General features: G+C 34.2%; 1 protein-coding gene across 1 annotated transcript; it reads right to left on the bottom strand.

The window, feature by feature from the left end:
* Window positions 1-5,417: 5,417 nt before the first annotated feature.
* On the bottom strand, window positions 5,418-14,942 carry LOC111388236 (DNA (cytosine-5)-methyltransferase 1B-like). Its single transcript, XM_023012924.1, has 13 exons — window positions 14,670-14,942; window positions 10,991-12,470; window positions 8,413-9,916; window positions 8,076-8,237; window positions 7,726-7,927; window positions 7,526-7,637; window positions 7,266-7,413; window positions 6,981-7,178; window positions 6,617-6,895; window positions 6,303-6,464; window positions 5,969-6,187; window positions 5,756-5,809; window positions 5,418-5,711 (listed from the first exon to the last, which is right to left on the bottom strand). The coding sequence occupies exons 1-13, from the start codon at window positions 14,710-14,712 to the stop codon at window positions 5,628-5,630; spliced, it is 4,647 nt and encodes a 1,548-aa protein (XP_022868692.1). The 5' UTR covers window positions 14,713-14,942; the 3' UTR covers window positions 5,418-5,627.
* Between the last annotated feature and the right edge of the window lie 1,653 nt (window positions 14,943-16,595).

The following is a 16,595-nucleotide window of genomic DNA, read 5'->3' on the forward strand; positions in this document are numbered from 1 at the left end:
TGGGAATACGGAGACGTGGACAAGAAATGAATTTGAACTACCGTGGGAGGCTATCTCCAACGATGGCGCCAAAACACTAAATTTCACTAAAATTTGGTGTAAAAGCTCTCCAATGTGGCACCAAAATTTGCACCATTTTGGTGCAAACGGTGCAAAGTCATATTTGCCCATTTTTTCCATTTGCCTAAGTAATTGATGGAGGTTATTTGGGTTATTTGTATTATATATTTTTTAATACAATTATTTATTTATTTATTATTATTAAATATTTTATTTAATTTAACGCAATTATTTATTTAGTAATTTATGTATTGTAAACTAAATAAATATATAAATTTTCAAATAAATAAATTATTTAGAATTAAAAAAATTGATTAAGCATTGTTCATTTTATGTAAGTTTTAACGTAATAGTTGGAGACGATTTTTAGTTTTGTGTAAAATTTGATACAAAATATGATGATGTAGGGCTGGAGATGGCCTCAAAAAGTGAAAATGGACAAAACGGGTGTTTGAAATTCGTGAGCCGAGCCAGGTAAGAAAACTCGAATCTTGCCCGGTAGTTTTGAGACACCTGAAATGGCAGCATATAATGTGGCTGTATTGCACCTTTGGGAGTCAATCTGCACACCTCAATTTCCCACAATTATCCCATTATCTGCAAGCAACGGCTGAAGTGTAGAAATTAAATGGATTTAAGCAGAAATAGTCGATAATTTGAGTATGAAATTGAGGGGAAAATGTGGGATTAGTTCTTTAATCCCATTGGTGGTAGTAGTGGAGGAAAGATAATTTTTTTTATTTATAATTTTTTAATAATTCATTTGGAGCTTGTTTGCACTTTTTAAAAAATTAGAGGTATAATTGTAATTAATTCTTTATTTTTATTTTATTTAAATAGGACATATATTTGTCATTTAACAACTTTTTATTGAGAAATTGGATGAAAATAATGATTTTGGCAATAAAAGAACTAAATTGGGATGAAAAAAGAAAAGGTAATTAGCACAAAATATATTTACCTTTCAATGTTATTGTGCAAAACATCCCTACTTTTCATTTTTGACACTTTTACCCTTACATTCACCTTTTATTGCAAAAATCATCATTTTCGTCAAATTTCTCGTATAAAATGACAAATATACCATCTATTTAAATAAAATAATAAAAAAGAAAATGAAAGTTAAATAATAACTTGCAATTATATTCTCACACTTTTTTAAAAAGTGAAAATGAATCCAAATGAATTATATAAACCGTAATTAGCACAAAACATCCCTAACTTTGATTATTATTGTGCAAAACGTCCCTACCTTTCATTTTTTGACATTTTCATCGTTATTTCATATTTCATTTCGAAAATCGTTATTTTTGTCCATTTTCTTAATTAAAAGCTATAAAATGACAAATATACACCCCTCTTTAAATAAATAAAATTAAAAATTTTGGAAAAAAAATAAAACAAAAATAAAGAACAAATTGCAATTATACTCCTAAAATTTTCAAAAAAAGTACAAACAAATTTCAAATAAATAATTAAAAAAAAATCATGATTTTTGAAAATTTTGGGCGTATAATTGCAATTTGTTCTTTAATTTTCTTTTTCGTATTTATGTTTATTTAAGGAGGAAGATATATTTGTTATTTTACGGCTTGTAATTGAAAAAATTGATGAAAATAATGATTTTTGCAATGAGATATAAAAATAAATGTCAAAATGTCCAAAAAATAAAATGTAGTGATGTTTTGCACATTAATAATGAAAGGTTGGGACATTTTGTGCTAATTACCATTTTAATAATTTATTCAGACTCATTTTTCAATTTTTAAAAAGTTTGGGCGTATGATTACAATTTATTTGTTAACATTTATATTTTTTTAAAAATTAAAATAAGGGGTATATTTGCCATTTTATATGAGAAATTTGAAGAAAATGATGATTCCCACCATAAAAGGTGGAGGTAAGGGTAAAAGTGCAAAAAAAATAAATAAATAAATAATTTGAAATGGTAGGGACATTTTGCACAATAAGATTGAGGCTATGTTTGAGCTATATTTTTTTTAAAAAATACATTCTTAAATAGCGATTTGACATCATTTTAATTACACATTCTTCAATAAAATAATATTACACGCAAATTCAAAATTTTCCTTTATTTTTTACCCACACATTTTATATCAATACACTATTCAACAATGTATTCTTAGGAATATAATGTGACTCAAACAAGGGCTGAAAAATAATAACGTTTTGTGCTAATTACCAAAGAAAAAAAATTGAAAGGTGAGGACGTTTTACACAATAAACTTCAAATGTATGAATGTTTTGTGCTAATAAACCCAAACATTAAAATAGAGTTAACAACAAAATTGACTCGTCATTAATAGTAAAAGCTTGACATTATATGGTTTAGAGAAATGAATTTTACTTTAAATTAGAATGTAAATTACTAAAACAACACATAACAACAATCTTCCACAAATTAAAGAACAATTCTATCTAACATCACTCGTGTTACAATTCCAGTTCTGGTGATGTTAAGTTATAGACTTAATGAAATGTAAAATTAAATTATTCATTTAATTATATTTATTATTTAATGTCGCATTAGTGCCATGTTGATACCTTAAAACTTTTGGTACAAAATAACATTGCTCTAAATTAAAGTACCGATTACCAAAGTGGTTCAATCCAAGTTTCTTGGGAAAAGAACCGAATTAATTCCTATTAAGAATTGCCGTAAGACTAATTAATTACTTTAGTGCTTCAATAATAAACTATAAATTAGGGTTGTGCAAGGTCTGTTTTTGTTCGGTTTTTAACCGAACGAAAAAAATTTCTTGTATTTAGTAAATGAAACCATCGGGTTCAAATATAATTATAGAATCATACTGGTTCGTTTCTATTTGGATCCGTATCATAATTAAATTTTTTGAGATTTACAATAACACTATATAAATACAACTAATAACACGTTCAATCTTAACTTTTACAAATTAACATAATTCAATTTAAAAACATATAAATAACAAGTTGTCTAATAAGATTAATTTACCAATGTATACAAATAACATAAAGTAGATACGAATACTAAAACATCCATGATCCATATCGATAATTCATTTGCTTCAAGCCTTCAAGTCTACATTAAAAAAATAAATAAATAAATAAATAATAATAATAATATAAATTAGAAGTCATAGAGACAAAATATTTTAAAGTGTTTGTATGCATAACAAGCTTTTAAATGATTCCACATGCTAGAAGTTTCAGAATTAGTATCAGCCTTAAATGCTCTCCCACAATAATTACATTACTCTTTCTCCACTAAGGGCTTGTTTGATACCCTCCATTTTCCATGAAAATGGAAAATTTATTTGTTGTTTGGCATCCAAAATTTTCCATGAAATTACTTTTCCACCCTATTCCCCCTCCCCCCACGTGACCCATTTTCATGATTTTCAAGGAAATTGTTTTCCTTTGGTTTTGGTGGAAAAGTGTTTTCAACCTTTTTTTTAAATATTTTTTTTTATTTTCGACAAACGAAACAGTTTCTATCCACAATTGTATCAAATTTTATCTCTTTAATTGATAATTTTTATGGAAAACAAAGCTAAACAAACACCAAAAGATCCAAAATTTCAATATTTTTCCGGTGAAAAATTATACAAATCAAACACATTTAATTGACAATTCTTAGTAAAATAAATCCTAGGCAATTCAATTCCCTAAAATTCATTTTTTTCTACCCAATTTTCATGCCTGCAATCAAACAGACCCTAAGTATCTTAGTGAAATGATTCCATATTTTTGACCTCTCATTAAGTTTTTTTTGTCACCCATTTGAACATCCAAAACTGGTATCACCTTAACTAGCAACTTGATTTTACAAACGATGTGGAGGAAAATCATCAAACACTAAAATCTGCATGTTTTTCTTCATTTTGTAAAAGTGTACACCATTTATTATTATTGTCATTAGTCGTATAATTATTTGCCGTACTTATTACAGCAACAACAAATCTAAGGATGAAAAACCTCCTTCTGAAGGTATGCAATCTAATATGCTTTGTTAAACTGGTGTTTTTTCTTTGAAGTATAGGAAGGTAAGTTTTTTATCCTGGTAGTTGATTTTTTGAGTGGAGAATTCACCTCTTAATATTATTTTATATGCAGAGCTCAAAAAGAATGTCACGTTGTCTTGAGGTTGCTAAATTGCTACTAGACCTTCAACATAATGGGAAAAAAAACACAAAAATAAAATCAAAATAAATTCCAATTTCTGGTCAATGCCTTGTAATTTAATCATGGTTCATTGTTCGGACAAGTCAATTCTTTTGTGACTCATACTTCTGCGTGCAGGTGCAGATGCGCATGCACAAGAGTCAACCCACACAAATTCACGGTTGGGTTTGTATAACATTGACCAATATAAACTGTATTTTTTCTTCTACTGGTGCTTTCTAAGTTATTCAATGACGTAATGCTCAACCAAAATCCAAATACAAATAGAGTAAATCAAATATAAGGAAGCTTACACGCTACCTTGTTCAAATGGTCAACAATCAGTGGTCTTGGTCGGAGGTCACGGCTTTGATGGGCAGTTCAATAGGGAAAGTCGGACCCGATGACTTCAATTTCGGATATTTTGGTTTTCAATTTCTCAAATGGATTTGAGGTTAACAATTATGTACTTACTTTAAGAAAAGGAAGGATAAAAGGGGCTTGTTCTTAGACTGAAAATGAAAATAATTGTGTCAAAAAATTGGATTTAAAAATTGGGTTGGGCTTGTTCTTAGACTAGGCATGGACTGGGAGTTAGTGCATTAATCACCTAGTTAGTTAATTTACTAATTTGTTTAGAAAAATTAAAATAATTTGATTCATCCAATATAAAAATTTTAAAAAGTTTAGGGAGATTCATTATTTGGTTTAAAATCGAGAACCAAATTGAATTTGTCAATTCTCAATTCAAAAACCTATTCGGATATTTAATTTTTAAAAAAAACCGCTCAATTCAATCGATTTTGTTCGAAAGTATTGTTCAGCCCTACTATAAAATATAATATTTTGTGCTTTTATTCTCTTCATTTCAATCAAAAAGACTGTTGGTTATTCTAAATATATGTTAATACATTCAAATTATGATTTAATCAAGAGATTATAAAAAATTACCAAATTCAATTAAAATTCAATACCATAACTAGAACCAAAAATCAACTGTATGTAATTGTAATTGAGCCAAATCAGCTAAGTTCAACTTGGGGTTGCTGTGTATAGCCCCCTCACATGGAGGCAAGGCCCACGTTCCATTAATGCGCAAGTTCTACTCCATGTGAGTGGGCTGTACACCAAGCTGTAAAGCTCGGTATACAAGGACTTTATTCAAGTCCAATTCACACGTATTTCAAAAAAAACGAAAAAAAAATCAATTTATTTGCAAAAGTTGTAACTTGTACAACAGACATCATTAGCTCAAGTTTTTAAATCGAACCACAAAATTGTGATATGAAATGACAATTTTCTGAATTCTGTGAATACTAATAAAAAAATCCCATAAAAAATTGACATTGTGAGGAATGAAGATATATCTACAAGTCTCTTTAAGAAAGACACCAGCAGGATTGCTACTTAGACCTTTTACTCTCAATTGCTTCTTTCAGTTTTCTGCCCAGTGCATAAGCCAGAGGAGGAGGAACAGCATTTCCAATCTGCCGGTGCTTTAAGCCAGAGGAGGAGGAACAGCATTTCCAATCTGCCGGTGCTTGTGTAGAACAGTACCAGAAAATTGATAGCTATCTGGGAAACCCTGCATCGATAGATAAAGTTTTACTCATAACAAGAATTTCAAGCAATGAAAAGAAATACGGCAGCAAAGTTTCCAGTAGCTTGAAACGAAAGCAAGCCCAAAAATATATCCCGTCTATCACTTTGGATATTATTGAACAAATCAGACAAGTGTACTTACTTGAGAACGTGCACACTCTCGAACCGTGACGATCCTGTCTTGCTCAGGATGGAAGCACATTCCCACTTTACCCATTGGTTGGGGATCTGTTATGGAAGTTGGAAAATTTCCCTCCCAATCTAACCTTCCAAAAAGCCCCTTCCATTGATTGTGCCTCTTGGCTGTATTTGGCAAGCACCAAGGTATCAGATCAACCATTTGGCCGGTAGATAACTTGACCTGCAAATTGACACAAAACAAGTTTAACAGTATGCTAGCAAAATATAAATTGACAGTACCATAGAATCTGTCAAAAGTTTTCGGATAATGGCCTATTTAGTTAAATGTTTGATACCTTTTCATCAGGAAGGTCACGCCAATCAGCACCTGGGCGCTTGGGGATTCTTTGACACCGGATTAGATTTAGCTCATTCATTTCTTTTGATATGTGATCATTTATTATCTCCATGTTACCTCGAATTTTCTTCTGGAACCATGAAATAGGTTCGCCTTTATACTGCAAAAATCAAAAAGCAAGAATGATTCATCTGAAGTCTACCAGAGCTACTCTCCCAGTATCAGCACTTGTGTATCAACACAGAATAATTGTGTAGTTCAGTTGCTCACTTTTCATTAATCTATTTTGTATGGCACAAACAAAACTAGTACCTGCAAAGTCATAGCTGAAGCACCATTGCCCACAGGTGGGAGATCTGCAATAGTATCTCTGACTGTAAGAGAACGAAATGGAGCACCTCTTGCGGTACTCTTAACAGCAGCATATTGAGAATTTCCGGATAACGTTATTTTCAACTCCGGTGCAGCAAAGACATGCATTGGCTCTGGCCACTCAGGCAGAACCTCTTCCGGAGATGCAGCCCATATGAATGCTCGCTTCCTTGACTGAGGAACTCCATATGCACCAGCTTCGAGGATACCAAATCTCACCTGTCCATGAGAAGAAATAAACGCAAATATTTTTTTGGCATGAATTTCAGAAATTGGTTATCATATGAATACAACAGTATTTTACCTGATATCCCATATCAAGAAGAGATGCTAAAGTTAAGCGAAATGTCTGTCCTTGGTTGAAAGACACAAAGTTCCTCACATTCTCAAGGAGAAAGAACTTTGGACGATAATACTCAGCAAAGGATAGAAATGCTAAAATCATCTCACATTGAACTTTGCTCCAGGTGCTCTGATTAAATCTGTTCATTCCAGAAAAACCCTGCAAGACGAATTGTATCTTGATTAATAACAATACTTAGTCGTTATCTATTTGTGAGGATCTATGAATCACATTGCTCAACCAAACCTGACAAGGAGGCCCGCCATTGATGAAGTCCACTTCTCCTGGCATTGGCAGATTATCAATCTCCTCCTTGCCAAGAGAAGAAGCCAATTCAGTAGCCTCAGGTGTTGAAATGCAGTCATCTACATCCCCACACTTCTGCATGATTGCCCTGCATCATATCTGGTTATTTTCCATTTCCAATAGCTAATCTTGATTCACTAATAACATTGTGTTTTGTGTGTGTAGAGAGAGAGAGTATTATAAAACATGGCAAGTCTAACCTCAGGATGACATTGCAATTGTTCACAAACACCGTTGACTCTGGATGATTGAGTTTAAATGCTTTTCCAGCCTCCTCATCGTACTCAATAGCCCATTTTGTAACAGATACACCTGAGGATTAGAGGTATAATAACCAAATCAGAGACTGCTTACGAGGAATTGATACCTTCTATTTAATGCAACAAACAATGAAGGTTGCCTGATTGCTTCAATCCCTCAGATAAGCCACCACAACCAGCAAATATATCTAAAGTAGCCAAGCTGTTCTCTTGAGGTGCTTCTTTCAGTTTTCCTTCTTCCAAATCATTCTCGCCTTCTTTACCTTTACCCTTTCTCTTCCGAGACATAGCATCATCATTCAACTTCCCAGAGGAGTACTGTAGTTTAATGTGAGATGGCAACTGCTTGGGTACAGCATTGGAACATTAACCAGAATGTAAGAAATTGGAATTAGAAAGGAACTGAGATAAATAGCCAACAAGCTGGGATATAGAATGAGTAAAAATAATTCTAGTCAGAATGTATTACAGGAAAAAGAGTGGACATTACCTGATTGATGGATCCTTTGGAAGGATCATAAAGATATTCACAGAAGAAAACATGTTCAAAGATTGCAGGGACATCTTGAGGCAGGTCTTGCTTTTTCCTTACCTCACATTTTCCTTCAATCATATCAACTGGTACAGTATGCATTTCTTCAGAATAATAGATCTGACCAACCACCCAGAGAAAATAGCAAGTGATCAAAAATATCAGAATGAAATTCAATATCCACAACCTTGTAATCTATCAAGGTTCATATTCAAGAGTCAAGATAATCATGTGGTACCGACTTAGTCTGAGAATAATAAAATATCCTGGTCAATGTATGGTATAAAGTATCTACCTCTCGAATATCTGAAGAGCATGCTTTCTCAACTGAGATGTCCTCTGGCCTGAAAAATCTTCTGATTTTGACATGAATAGATCTTGCATCATCTTGTTTAGATCGCTTTGGCCCACTAATTTCAGTTAGCTGACATATAACATAAGCCTTCAATCCCACATTTCTTCCACCCTTGAAAATTTCACCCTCCCTTTCAGCAGAAAAGAAACTAGGGCTAACGTAGACATAGTCATATGTAAAGTATTCAGTTCCTCGGTATATAAAACTGATCATCGATGCATTCATTTTAAAACTTTCTTTATCACCATCAGCATCCTTTATTTTGCAAGATTCACAAAAGCCAGATCCAAGACCCGTTGAACCAAATGGAAGAGTGAAGAAAGCACCTCTATCGGGCCAATACAAACTTTTACAGTAATATTCAATTGGCAATCCTTTTTTCTTCCTTTCTTCTGCCCTTTCTCTATCAACTTTATCAGCATTGGCATTCACTATTCTGTGTTCATGACCCCAAGGTATCGATCTTATATCCACCATTATGATTTGTTTTATGTCTTCCAGTTCAAAGTCCATGCACTCATTTGTAAGAAATACTTCCCTTTCATTTCCCGCATTTCCTAATACTGTTTGGCAGCTTCTCTGCATCATTCTTCCATGAAACATTTTACTCCCATCTAATCTTTCAAACATGTACTCCACGAAACTGATGGCTGGAAGATCATCGGATTCATCAACTTGTATCAAAACTGCCCCTCCAACAGTTAACACATCTCCCTGGACTATGGCCCTTTTATATAAAGCTTCACCTGTAGTTTTTTTGCCAAAAGATTCCCCATCCCATTTTGTTTCCTTGTTACTTGAACATGACTTAGTTCGTTTACGTGCGGAGCAAGTTGTCTGAGTTTTTTCTGGAACCACCAAGTCCTCCTGAGCATCATCATCTTCCTTTTCCTCTTGCTCTTCAACTTCATTCTCCTCTTGAACCTCACAATTTATTCCCTCATTCAATTCATCTGGTAAGTTATTTGAATAGTATTCCCCCCAGATTCTGCGGATTAGCCTGGTTGTTGTTGCCTGCATAGCCTTCCTCTTGGAAATGGCAGGTGCCATTGCACCTCTGGGATTCAGGTTTGACTCATCCCTGTGCAAAAGCTTCTTCTTCTTGACAAGCCATTTGGTATGGTGCCTCTCTTCCATTTTCTTGGTTAGGCCAATCACAAATGCACACTTCTTAATATTTTGATCAGGATATTCTGAAAACTGCTGCAGAATAATCTGTCCATGTACAACCACATATCTCTCTACGACACCTGGATTAGATGATACATGAGCCGGGTGATCTTTGTCAAAATCTGACACCTTCTTGATGACATCCATGAAAGAAAGCTTTGCTACCCGGGTCTGATCCTTTAACAGAGAAATTATACAAATTGCAAGCCTTGCTGTTTTGAGAACTGGTTTATACCAAGACTCGTATTGTTTTGAAGGCTTTCCAAGTCTATACCTTAAGAAATTGAAGGAAAATAACTCCAGTCATTCATAAAAAAAGCATTATAATGCACTTAAATGACCCAAAATATTGATATCTGTTCTCAAACTACTTACTATGATCTTAACTTCTACTAAGCAAGTTGACAAATTCATGATGCTATATCCAAGACACTTCCTATGTGCAAACAAGTTTCAAAATTAACATATTTATAGGCGTAGGCTATGATGCTCAGACTCTTCGAAATGATCAGAGTACTCGTGTCGGACACCAAATGACATGGGTATGGCATGAAATAAGTGTCGAATCCTTCAAGTTTCAACCGGACACTTCGCCATTTTTGCTTCTTTTTTTTCTTTTCCTTTTTCTTTTCTTTCTCATTTCTGCTCTCTATAAACCTAATACTGCCTTTCGTGGATAAAGGGTGCTGGATTTCCCCTTCTTCTTTTTTCTTTCCCTGTTCTTCTTTTTTTCTTCTTTCCCTCTCTGTATCGGTGGTTTAGAGTTTTATTTGTATAAAATGAATATGGCTTCCGTAAAATGATACTTACTTAGTCTCCACTAAGTCTAAATTGCAATCAAGTCTCTCACCTTCTATTTTATATACCATTTAGCAATTAACTTCCTATAATTGAAAACTAAATTTCAAAATTCTATTTTATTCATCTTAACCCTTTATTCAATACGCATTTTCTTATTTATGAACAATTGATTTTGGTCTATTTAAAATGACATCTCGAGTTAGTAAAAAAAATTGAAACTTAAAAGACATACCCACATACCCGTATCCAAAATTTGGAATCTTTTTAGCCATATCCACATATCCTATAATTTAGAAAATAAAAGACCCGAAACTTAGATATGTACCCATATCCGATATCTGTACCTGAGTCCAAGCATCATTGGGCGTAGGAGGTACACTTCATTCAGTATTTCAAGCAATATATCAAAACAAGACCTAAAAATGCTTCTAATAAATGCTTTCTTAGTTTTAAGAGAATCTGACCATGCACGTCTGAAGAAAAAAAGAGCAGAGGGGCTAGAGGTGTTTATTTCGTTGAAAAGGAAGTAGGGGAGTAAAAGGCATACCAGGCCATATCAGTCCGTATCGAAATAAAAACCATCGAGGATCCAAACTCAATCATCCACTCCTTGATTGCACTCAAATAAACTGGAATACCATCAATTTCAGAAGTCCCAGAACCACTTGAAGGAGAGTGAGTGGACTCGCCATCAAAATTGTATCCAGTACCATCATCAGTAGTCACAATCCCAGACCCAAATATTGTCACATCAATTTCAGCACATGGTTTCATGGGGAGGAGCTCTAGCGAAATCAGTCTAGAGTCTGAGTTGTACAAAGCCCAGTTGTGGAGCATGCTTCTTGGCAATTCATCAACATAGCCAATGCCATGGTCAAAGACCATATACTCATCTGTCTCTACACTGGATGTCTTGTAATATGCAGGTAGTGGGTAGTCATTTGCAATTTCGTCCTCATTGATCTTAATGTAATATTTGCTAGATGGTGCTGAAACATGGTTTTTCTTCTGCTTCATTGAGTGCCAGTGCTCTTCTTCCTGTAATAGCTTTGCCAATTTTAAATCTTCATTTTCTTCATCTGGACAAGATGTAGCAGAATTATTCATTTTGTTTTCTTGATCTCCAGATTTTGGACCAATTTTCAGACTCCCATGTGAAGACTCAGTCCGAGGTTGAGCAAGATCATCTAGATTGCTGCTCTCATCCCTTAAAGCACCAAGAACAGGTAGCTCAACAAATAACTTCTCATTCTTCTTTGATGTCTCATCCAAACCAATTAGTTGGTTATAGATGAACTCTCCCTGAGAAACAATGAAATCCCTGATAGATACACCACGGGAGAAGAACTTCATACCACTCATTACACGGACAACCCCAGCAAGCAATTCATCAAGGGTTATGTCAGGATTCCCTCCATAAGATCTTGAGAGTTTCTTGTAAACCTCTACACACACACTAGCCTTTGCATAGAAATGATCATAGAACTTCTTGTAACTGCTTGATGGTTTGATACAATCATAATCTGCAATAACTGTTGACACCCATATAACTGGTGATCCATCTTCATAACCAGAGATGGCCCATTCTTCTATGCGTCCAAAGCCTTCACATCTGACACCCTTTGGTTTTTCTATGTCAGCACATTCTTGAAGTGGTAAGATGTGACCAGAGATAAAAATGTCATCAACTTCCAGCATTTCAAAAGGCTGTGAGATTCCATCTTCATTGTGAAAAACGAAATCTACAAGTCTTCTACATGGGCGGCCATCTTCTTTTCCAGCTGTCAGACGAACAGCTACAGCTTCTTCCTGTACACTCCGGTCTCTATTTGTTTCAATAACTGAGTCTTTTTTGGATATACGAAGAGGTTTCTCCTTAAAGTCTAAACAGGCAGCAGAGCGTTTTGGCATTTTACGCGAAACACTGGGCTCTTCATCAGTTTGAGAAGCAAGTCTCTTTCTTTGTTTTTGTTCAGCTGCCTCTTCCTTCAGAAACACAGAATCTATCTTTCTTCCATTTTTCATCCCTATAAAAAGATATCAAAGTCAGGGAAAATGAGCACTCGAAAATATTAACAACAAATACCATATGTTACATTACATTAGGTGACTAATGATCAATCTATGGAATTGAGAGGAAATAGTGACAAATTAAGAATGTTTGAAAAGAAAAGGAAAAAAAATTAATTGTATTTCCACCCATGCAAAACAATTCTGGAACATAACCAATTTAGAAACTAAGTGAAACGACTTTACTTTCATGTTAATAAGAATATCTTAAGCACAACTGCTAAATGGTAAAAATGGCAATGCTTAACATTCCATCTAAAAGACAACAAACAAGACTGGATTATTGAATATTGATAAACATTAAAAATAAAAAATATCACAATGTCAAAGATGTTACTAAGAAACAGACCAGCATCAGCCATCTAAATAGTTCCTAGATGATTGACCATATTGGTAACACAGAGGCTTTAAAAAAAATTCAGGCAACCAAAAACCCTTTCCTTCTAGAAGTCACATCAAATTTAGGACGGAGAATCACCAAAACATTGATCATAGTAGTTGTCTGTCACCAAATTCCATAAAATGCAAGGACGAAAGAAGCACGTGCACAAATATAATACGCTTCCAAGTTTGAAAGCTACTTATAAATTACATGGACTTATCCATAACATATACTATATAAAACATCTATCATCCCACTAATAGAAATTGTTTAAAAGAACATATAGTTGGAAAGTCTGCATGCTTCATCCTAGCACGAAATCCTAGCATGTTCGGGTGACAATATAGAGTCACCTTAGACGTACTGAATTTGATCTCATAAGCAAGCTCCTACTCACAAAAAAAATTTTCATTTGCAACCGCAAAATCCTTCAAAATAGGCTTATTAAGCCAACAATTAATCTTTGTTGCATGAAGATGTTTAGTTGATGTACCTATTATGGATTCATTACAACAGTAGTAATAATTGTAGCCATTATTATGTTATCTTGTGAATACGGTAAATCTCCTTAATTGATTTCTAATCAACCACTTTGTGTATCAGTCAAAGTTTAAATTTTGGACATGTTTGTAAGTGGCTAATGCATATAACACCAACTAATAGTGTTAAGAGCTTGTCCAACATTACTTGATATTTAATATTGGCAGAGTTAATATTTCAACCACGTGATCAAGTTCTAAGATGCCATAAGTATTTAATGAACTGGGCGCAAGCACGGGATACCTACAAGCTCAGTTCTGGTTAATTCACGTGAGGACTTAAAAGTCAGCCATACAACCAATATCTGCTTGCATGTAAATATGCTTCACCACCTGTCAATGCTACATCTAAAAAAGCTACTTTTTGATGGTCTTTTCTTCAGACAGCGCGTGCAAACAGAAGTAACCCACAATTTAGTAATAATTGCACACAAAAACTGTTTCTAGTTACCATTTGTTCTATATTGTTTCAGTTTAATATGAAAGTTCAATAATCACCTTAAGACAGCAGACATAATTAATTGCATACTTGATCTACTATAAAGATAAAAGTCAAGAAATGAATTATCAATTGCTTTTCAAAATATAGAGTTAAACAAATCATAATCAGTTTATGTCAAGCAAAAATATATTAAAATGTAAACAAAATTAGAAAATAGAAAGGGGAAAAAAAAGGCAAACAAATACTTAATTCTAGCAAGTCGACCGATGAGCAGCCAAAAGAATTTGGAAGGAAGCCACAGAGCCAAATTGATGGAGAGTGTGTGAGAGAGCGGAGAATCAGTTGGAGAGAGATTGAAGGGCCAAAGAATTTGATTTTGGGATTTTGCCAATTACATAATGAGATTTCAGATTTGGAGGAAGAGAAAAAAAGGCTGAAACGTGGGAGAATCTGAAATACTAGCATTAAAATCTGGAAAGGATGTCAAAAAAATTAAAGATTTTTTTTTTTTTAAATAAAAATCCTCAGGTGGCGGCTCCGCCCCTGCTTCAAAATGCAGACAGAAATTACTATGGGTACATACCCTAGATATCTATATCAAGCAAACAAACATATTGCAACAACAGTAAATTCATCAAGATACATGCCAAAACAGATTGTCATCAAGACACAAAGTCAGATCGATGAAACAGAATGCAATCGTCATTTTTAATTTGATTTCAGGTAAGCCACGCACACACATTAACATCTAATTAACGTACATAAGAAAAAGAGGAAGACTAGAAAAATTTACCAGCATCGGAATCCATCGATTCTGACAGAGCTGCAGATCCCATTTCTCCTGAGTGCCGCCTCCTAGAACCCTAATTTTTTTTATTTTCTTTTTGGGCGTTTAGTGTCTGAATGAAATCTGCCCAATTGACCAATCACTCTGTAATCTGTAATGACCAGTTATAAAAGGGTTTCAGTGGCGGGAGGCGAGTTTTGAAACTAGAGCAGAGACTTTTTAAACACTTTGGACCCCCGCCCCATCCGCTTATAGGAAAGATTTCCCCCCGACCGTGTGTTGTGATTTTCAGACAATCTCATTAAAAAAGAACCAAATTTGTGGTTTATTTTTTTTTTTTTTAAAGAAAAAGGTACCATCGAACTTTTTTTTTGTGTGTAATGGGATGATTTGTCGTTATGGTGTGCAACTCTTGAAGGGATTAGGACAATTTTGCGTTCGGAAATTAGAATGGATGAATATCAGGTGAGATTGTTATCGATGCTATTTCATATGTACACGAATGTTTGACATATACCGCGGGAGGGGAGGACATACACTGGTTAACTGCAAGCCAGAGTAGAAGGGGGATGGGGGCGTCATACGGAGTTAGGGCATGCAAAAATCTTGATTGAGAGGTAATTGCGATTTTTTCTAAAGCTTTTGTTGGAATAATCTTATCGTACATTGAATGCAAGAGGATTTTTGAAACTTGTGCATGCCAGGAATGGCTTCTCGCAAATTTTTATTGATTAGGCCACTTGTGTGCATAATGTCATGGAAAATATTTTTCCACTTGACTTTTTTGATATCCAAACAAATCATGTTTGGTCATGCTAAAATAAGCAATTTCTTTCTAATTAGAAAACTATCATATACCTTTGCTCCGTCTGAGTATGAAAAATATTTTCACTTGAGTGGATGATAAAATTGTGGCAGAAATTGCAACAGTGGAGAATTACAAAAATGTATGAAAGTGGTAGCTCTTTTATGGGCTTAATTACGAACTTTGATGGACACATTATGTGAGAGAAGATTGTGATGGCAACGAGGTGGGTTTAGGTCGAGGCCAGTGGCCCTCATCGGGCAATTTTTCATCCCCTACCCACCCCGTTACCCATTTAAGGCGGCACGAGTCAAGTCTGCAACGTGGAAGAACTTGCACCATTTATTATTATTATTATTATTATTGTTATTATTATTATTATTATTATTATTATTATTATTATTATAGTTCATTTTATTGTTCTCATTCATAAAGTGAGACAATAATGAAGTTATTAAATTTTTGAATTAATTTATATTACTTTTTGAAAGTTAAATTATTTGAATATATTTGGTAAACTAAAGTTTTATTGTTCATCATATTTTTTAGATAATCAAAGTTGTCACCTTCCATTATAAATTAATGAAATTTTGTGGAGTTTTGTATTTAAAGTATTGAATTTTTAAAGAAATAAACGAGGTGGGTAAACCTATCCTAGGGTGAAATTCTTCGCCACGTACCTGACCCAAATACTCAATTAAGCGAGTAATCCACTCCTCGTTTGGGTTGGATCGCGGTTATCAAGATTGACAGATTTTTTTGCCATCTCTATGGAGGCTTTGGTGCTTGTGGCACAAGGATATACATTTCCTTTATTGGTGCAAATTGGTTGTATGCTTTTGGTGTTTTGGTGCTAAGCCGCAGGTTGGGCTGAGGAACTTTTGGTGAAGGGAGAAGGGGAAGAGCAAGTGCAAAAGGGAGTTATAAATCGATACAGCAATGAGAGAAAACTTGAGGGAGTTTTGGCATAAAGGTTGTGGTGGTGGTGGACTATTTGCAGGGTGTTGTTGCCGTTGTCGTTGCCGCATAAACGAAAAGAGTGGTTTGAATCTTCTAACCAAAAGATGTGGAAGCCATTGCATTAAGAGAAACTCTAGTGCAAAAGGGAGTTATAAATCGATACAGCA

The sequence above is a fragment of the Olea europaea genome, unplaced genomic scaffold (assembly GCF_002742605.1).
Source record: "Olea europaea var. sylvestris unplaced genomic scaffold, O_europaea_v1 scaffold476, whole genome shotgun sequence".
Taxonomy (NCBI): Eukaryota; Viridiplantae; Streptophyta; class Magnoliopsida; order Lamiales; family Oleaceae; genus Olea; species Olea europaea.

Excerpts from the sequence above, each read along its gene's own strand:
- LOC111388236 (XM_023012924.1), bottom strand. The coding sequence starts at position 14,712 with ATGGGATCTGCAGCTCTGTCAGAATCGATGGATTCCGATGCTG. Across the intron at positions 12,471-14,669 it reads ATCGATGGATTCCGATGCTG|GGATGAAAAATGGAAGAAAG; the intron begins GTAAATTTTTCT and ends ATCTTTTTATAG. Across the intron at positions 8,238-8,412 it reads GCTCTTCAGATATTCGAGAG|ATCTATTATTCTGAAGAAAT; the intron begins GTAGATACTTTA and ends GTGGTTGGTCAG.